Source organism: Trachemys scripta, chromosome 1 (genome assembly GCF_013100865.1).
Source record: "Trachemys scripta elegans isolate TJP31775 chromosome 1, CAS_Tse_1.0, whole genome shotgun sequence".
Lineage (NCBI taxonomy): Eukaryota > Metazoa > Chordata > Testudines > Emydidae > Trachemys > Trachemys scripta.
In genome coordinates this window covers 20,388,435-20,395,351 of record NC_048298.1, presented here as the reverse complement: position 1 = coordinate 20,395,351, position 6,917 = coordinate 20,388,435, and the positions used below count along the sequence as shown (strand labels likewise).

The following is a 6,917-nucleotide window of genomic DNA, read 5'->3' as shown; positions in this document are numbered from 1 at the left end:
CCATTTCTAGTATGGAAAATTATGGCCCTAAGTGTGCAAGTAGACATGCAACACAAGCATAAACCATTAGAGACATGTTGCATACTTTACAACAGGCCAGATTTATCTCTGCAATAATTCTATTGGCTTCAAAGAAGTTATACCAAAGATGTATTGTTTAACCAAATGTTTAGGTTTTTCTTGAAGATAATATAACACCTATAAATAAAACATATTTCATGTTACTGAAATCAAAAGATGTATGTTCCATTCTATTTGAAAGATTGGTTCTTTTAGTGGTTCTGTTTGTTAAATATGAAGGGCTGACATTCCGCCTCCCCCCGACAGCATATGCCTTTTGCAATGCCCTCAGGCATACCTGAGGGCACAATTTGGTTTTAAATGCATTAATGACAACAATATTCTTTTTTTCCCTGTTGATTCTATCAGCTCATAGTCAGATTCTACTCTTATCCTGCTGTAAATCCAGAGTTATTCCCTTGAGTTACTGAGAAATCTGGCCCAAACTCTCTATTACAATGCAATTAATTTTAACAGTAAAAATGGTCTGTCATTAGCTAATCAAGATACATTCCTGGGATCCCACGAAATACACTTTTAGGTGCGTTTTTTAAATCCGAGGGTTCATCTACACTGCAGCTGGAGGTGCAGTTTCCAGCTCTGATTGAGCTAGCACACTAAAAGTAGCTGTGTAGCCACAGAAACCTGGGCAGCTGCGTGGGCTTAGCCGCCTGATTGCAGTCCCATCAGTGACTCTAGATAAGTACTCAGGAAGCTAGCCCAGGCCATTGCCAGCACCAACAGCTACACGACTATTTTTAACTTGCTAGCTCAAGCAAATCTAGCACGTATAGATTTGTGTACATCTACCTGAGCAGTGAATTACACCTCCAGCTGCAGAGTAGATGTACCCTGGAACAATTCAAAAAAGACTGATAACTTGCTAATCGACCTGTTTCTCTGTCTCATCCCTCATCCTTAGGATATATTGTAATATCCCTTAGGACAGCAAGTACAGAGCCAGATCCTATAAATCCTATGTAAAAGGAGCTCCCATTGACTTCAATGATTGCTCTGTTCATGGAGGGCTTGCAGAATTGGACCCACAATGAAATGAGCAAATAAAAAGATATTTTAAGTTTAGCATTTAACATATTTAAATTCTGCATATGGGGGAAGAGAATTAGGTCCATATATGCTGTTCTTGATCAACGCACACAGCTCTCAATAGAACTTTTGCCACAAACAGAGAGCAGAATATGGTACATAGCAAGAGTAGGGGGTGTTAAAGAAAAAAAGGTTTTGTTTGTTTCTCATGGACAAGCTGATCTGGAGAAGCAGCCTAAAGAGGCCACATGAGCTATTTCCACAAAACACTTCTGCATTCAGCAATAGTATCTTTGCAATTTTGTTTACCCATTCAAGTATCTTCAGGAGATATGTCACCATACTTGCATATACTGTAGCTCACTTCAACATCTATAAAACAACACTGATAGACAAAATCTTCAGAAAACACCCATAAATATCAATAGAAGATCAAGAAACTTGACTATCAAGTAGTTTTTAAAAAAATCATGGATCTTTACATTACACATTAATTTCACGCTCTCTGAAATCTTCATGTGAATGGAATTGGTGGTTTTGTGTGAAATATTCAGCTATAACTCAGATTTGTACGTCAACAAGATTTTGCGTATCCACTTGGAGTAATATGCCACTCTGACAAAAATCCCAGGACGATTTGGAATAGCACATCCGCGGCCAGGAACGATAACACCCACTATTATTTTCATCCTGTTTTGTTCACAGACCAAGGGGCCACCATAATCCCTCTAGGCAAAGAGAAATAAAAAACATTAATTTGTGAACAGTAAACGACACAGTTCCCACTTGTTTTCTTTGAGTTATTGGGTAGCAACCTACTCTAGGAACCTTCAATAAGACTATCCATGGAGTAGTGTGATATCTTCATTTATACAGAGCATCACAAACAGGACCTATATCAACAAACAGCAGGGTTGGCTCTAGGTTTTGTCAGGCCTCTATGCAAAGAGCCACGCAAGAGAGGCTCCATCCAGATACCTTTTCATCTCTGATTGTAATTCCTCCAAACTTCTACATACCAACAATACTGCTTCCTTCCCTCAGCTATCTGGCAAGTGCAAAATATGTACAGTGTACATAAAAGCCAGTCGGCAAACAGGACAGATGGTTGGAAAATCTCTGGTGCAATGCCAGGCTATTGATAGAAGGGTTCTGAGAGAGCCAGCAGAGATATCCCTCTATCACATGTTGGGCAGCAAGGCCCCTGGGTGCATAGAGCTGCATGTGTTTGCACAGATGGCAAAGGCCATCACCAAGAATGATTCAGAAATTAATTAGCCACAGCTATAAAAAGGAGAGTACCTCCTCTCTCCTCAATGAACAAGCATAACTCATTATTTTTAATGGGTGATACACACATGCATCAATCCAAGCTCTACATGCAAAATTCCCATCATACATGTGTGCACTAGCATGGCACACACTAACTGGCCCAGGTGGACCCTGCTGGCACATAAGAAAAGTTCCCTAGTGCATGCTAATGTAAGCCCATTGTAAATAGTAACATGTTAACATGTGCTAGAGAACTTTTAGTGTGCCTCTGCGGGGTCCATACAGCGCAGTGCACAACACACTAGTGTAACTAGAATTTATATCCCTCTGGTGCTGACTAATGCACCGTGTAGACAAGCCCTTAGTTAGCACTGACATTCTTTAAGTTTTGATTAGCTAACAAACTATAAAATCATGCAATCTTCATTCACTGATGCCAGCGAGTAAGGACTGGGCACTAAGAAGTGTTTGCATCAGATCTTGAAATACTGCCTTAAACATAAAAGATAACTATCCTTGTATCCTCTCCAGATCACTTCAGAATGAACAGTGATTGACCTCTTCAAAAAACAGCTGGTTTTCTTAGCTCTTGCTGATTGCAGGCTAATTCACAGACGATGCCTGTACTATTATAGCATCACCAAACCTGCTGGTGAAATATTGTCTACTGGGGTTTCACCTGCCATTTTGACTTAATTTTCCTTAATCTGATAGCTCTATTTTTCTGTTTGTTCCATACTGATAGAGGTGGCTCCAAGGGGAACACAGGAAGAGGGAAATCATCCACTGGTTATAATCATAATTAATATTGATTCGCTCCATTTCTTCTTACAGGAAAAATGAAGAGCTGGATTTCCTGAGGACTTCTATCTATGCAGGAGTGTCATTTACATCTAAGCACCCACGAGAACTAATTGATAATGAACCAAATGTTTAATTTTGAAGAAAATACGTTGTTATAACAAAATGATCCCACTAAGGAGTCACATTAACATGCCGCTACCTAAACAGGACATGCCTCCCCCAAGTCTTGGTGCTGTCCTTGGGTAGGGAAAAGTCTATTGTTTTATTTATAGTGAGCTACTTAAAACTTCCTTGTATCCATCTAAACCAAATGTGTACTCATACTAGTGGCTGTTGCCTTCTCCACCCATCATCTCAGCTGGCAGACTGTCAGTCCAAAAATGATACATTACTACAATAAGAGGATTTTGTACCTTTTCCTCTACATCCTAATCAATTCTCACTCAAAGTGACTGATTCAAACCCAAATGAAGTCAGTGAAAAGACTCTCCCTGACTTGACCGAGCTTTGGCTCAGGCTGCAATTGAAGGATACCAACGTATCTCACAAAGCTCTACTGTTCTATCTGGAAACAGAGCTACCATCTGCTATGTCTTTGTTCCTCTGGTAAGATCCCTACCACAATCAAGGAAGAATGCCAATATATCCCAGAAGTGTATATAACAACTAAAACTGCCACAAATTCTGAATCTAATCTATTTGATAAAGCTGCAAACACTCTAAATCCCAGTAGTCGTTGCATAGATGGTGAGACATCTACCCTGAGAATGTTGGAACTCTGTTCATAGCTCTCTCTTTCAACATCACAATGATGTGGCCTATTTTGTTAATTTCTTGGGCAACTCCTCACTTGGTTAAGCAGCTAAACTGATTGCAATCCTACTGGCAATTCAGATAAACTGCTACCGCTGCTCACAGACTGCCTGATGTTGCCACCTTATTCACACTGAATAGTAATTACTCCACAAACAGACCCCAGTCCACCAAAGTATGTGATTTAACCATGCTGAGTAAACTTTGCATGTGCTCAAGGGCTTTGTTGGATTGGGGTCATAGTCCCATTGATTTCAGAGGAACTAAGAATAAGCTATTATCCAATGCGAGTCAGGGTGGCAGAAAAGAGTCTTCCAGAAAGAGACCTTTGTTTGCAATGTGCATTGAAAGGAAATAGCATCCATGTTTTCTTTCCACTTACAAATTAAATGCAGAGAGAATAATTAGGCAAACACCAGGAAAGTATTACTGGTAAAGTAAAAAACAACCCCTGAGCAGATGTTTGTAGATTCTTGCACTCTATTTATAGCCATACTATTTTACCTCACATGGTCCAGTGCCAATGCCCTCAGCCCCAGCGCAGATTTCTGACTCGTTCACAGTAATCTTTCCTTTGAGATATTGGTTGCACTTCTCATTTCCCATAATAAATAGGTTTGCTACTTGGAGCAGGCCATCAAAGTGAATCACTAGCATTCAAAACAAGAGCAACAGTCAATTGTGCACAAATTATATTACATTTTAATGAAAATGAACACTAAGTACAAAAACTGTTTATGCTGATATATGTCACCTTACCAGCTGCACGTTCTCCCAAACTCTCCAGTAATATACATGCATGTTTTAGATTTCTTACATTTGTTACAGCTAAATGACAGGTAAGAAAGTGTGTCTGGAGTGTGTTTAATATTTTTAGATTATAATACCTGGAGATGTTTGTTGTACTTGTAATAGGGTTACCCCTTTTTCCCGGACAAGTCCAGCTTTTTGGTAATCAAACCCCCGTCTGGGGGAATTTCCAAAAAGCCGAACATGTCCAGGAAAAATACTCCAGGGACGCAGGGTCCAGAGGCATGGGGGCTGCCCGAAGCCGGTAGCGCTCGGGCAGCTCGGCGCTTACAGAGCCCAGGAGTTCAGGGAGCACTGCAGCCGCCAGAGCCCGTGAGGGGAAGTGCCCGGCCGGGGGCGCAGGGTCCGGAGGCATAGGGGCTGCCCGAAGCCCAAGCGCTACCGGCTTCACGGTTTGCCAGGCAGCCTCCAGATCCTGTGCTCCCAGCTGGGCGCTTCCCCTCCGGGCTCCAGCTGCGCTGGGGAAGCGCCGGCCAGGGGCGCAGGGTCTGGGGGCTGCCCAGCAAACCGTGAAGCCGGTAGTGCTCGGGTAGCCCTTTCCGCGTGGCTCGGAGGGAGGAGGGGGAATGCAGGGCACTCAGACGAGGGGGCGGAGTTAGGGCAGGGGCTTTGGGGAAGGGGTGGAGTTGAGGCGGGGAAGGGGTGAAGTTGGGGCGGGGCCGGGGAGGGAAAGGGGCGTGGCCAGGGCCCCATGGAGTGTCCTCTTTTTTTATTTTTTAAATATGGTAACTCTAACTTGTAAGAGTACAAGACTGGATTTCTGGGTTCTATTCCCTAAACAACCAATGATTTGCTGTATGACTTTGGAAAAAATCACTGAGGGTAAGATTGAGACTTTGGGTGCAATTCTGACTCCACAAAAATCAATGGGAGTCAGGGCCGGCTCTAGGCACCAGCAAAGCAAGCAGTTGCTTGGGGCGGCAGATTTGCAAGGGGCACAAGAATCCAGCATGGGAGCTGAGAACCAACAGGGGGCCCTGGGAGCTGTAGTTCCTTGGTTGGCTCCCTGCCTATAGAGCCAGCCCTGAAGCACAGAAAGAACTACATTTCCCAGCATTCCCTTGGCCACTAGCAACAGGAAAGGGTGTGGGAAAGGAGTATGGAACTGAAATCTGCAGCTTGCTGTGAATGGTAGGAACAGAGCCAGCTCTAAGTTTTTTGCCACTCCCCACCCCCGCGCCCTGGGCTCCCCCCGCACCCTTGTATTGCCCCAGCCCTGGACTCTTCCCCCCGCCCCACGCCTCCTGCCCCAGCCCTGTGCGTCCCCTCCCACACCCCCTGCTGCCCCAGCTCTGGCCCTCACCCGCACCCCCTGCCGCCCCAGCCCTGGGCTCTCCCCCAAAGAAGGAATTGGGGGGACTAAATGGACAATGCACCTCTCTATCTGAAGCCTAGCAAGGGAGGTATGTGGATCCCACTAGAATTTAAAATGAAAAGTAAGGGAGGGGAGGCTCTGGATCTGGGCAGCTTTAGATACAGTACCAGGCACTTAGGAGGATTTCCACTTCTGAGCCATGGAAGCAGAAATTGATTTTTCCTTTCCAGATATAGCTAATATTCAGAAAGGGAATCTAGCACCTGCCTTCCAAATTTGAACACCCTCAACATTCAGGAGTTCTCAAGCTCAATTTGGGCAGCTGTTACTTCATTTCCCCCAAATCAAATATACTGATCCACTGTAACTTGCTGTAGAAAAAGTAGAATAAATTGAGCAAGAAATGCTTCCCAGTGGTTATTAGGACTGGAATTGCTATTTTCAACAGCCATTGCTTTTTTTTTTTTTTTTATTTGTTTAAAAGGAGGACCATGATAGTGCATTCCCCATAGAAAGAAAGAATGGAACAAAAGAATAATAAAGGCACCTCAACTTTTTCTCATTTATGTAGGACAGTCTTATAATATGCATCCAGATATTCTCCAGTCACACAAGCTGAAAATTGTTCCACTTTACTGCAGTTCTGTAACCATATGGGAACCAGTCCTGTCTGTGTTCTGTGCACATCCAAAATTCCTGCTGAATGACCTGCCCTGGGAGCGAGTTACCAGTGACCCAGGGCTAGGGTGGCAGGAGGGTGCAGTTGTGGGGGGGGGGGGGGGGAGGGGGGAGGGGC

General features: G+C 43.8%; 1 protein-coding gene across 2 annotated transcripts in view; it reads right to left on the bottom strand.

Moving 5' to 3' along the window:
• Positions 1 to 412: 412 nt before the first annotated feature.
• HGF (hepatocyte growth factor) overlaps positions 413 to 6,917 on the bottom strand; it is a 78,044-nt gene continuing 71,539 nt past the window's right edge. For both annotated transcript variants that reach the window (XM_034765637.1, XM_034765642.1), the window contains exons 17-18: positions 4,501 to 4,646; positions 413 to 1,835 (exon numbers count right to left, since the gene is read on the bottom strand). In XM_034765637.1, the coding sequence (XP_034621528.1) occupies positions 1,662 to 1,835; positions 4,501 to 4,646 (320 nt within the window). In that variant the 3' untranslated portion in view covers positions 413 to 1,661. The remainder of the gene's footprint in view (positions 1,836 to 4,500; positions 4,647 to 6,917) is intronic.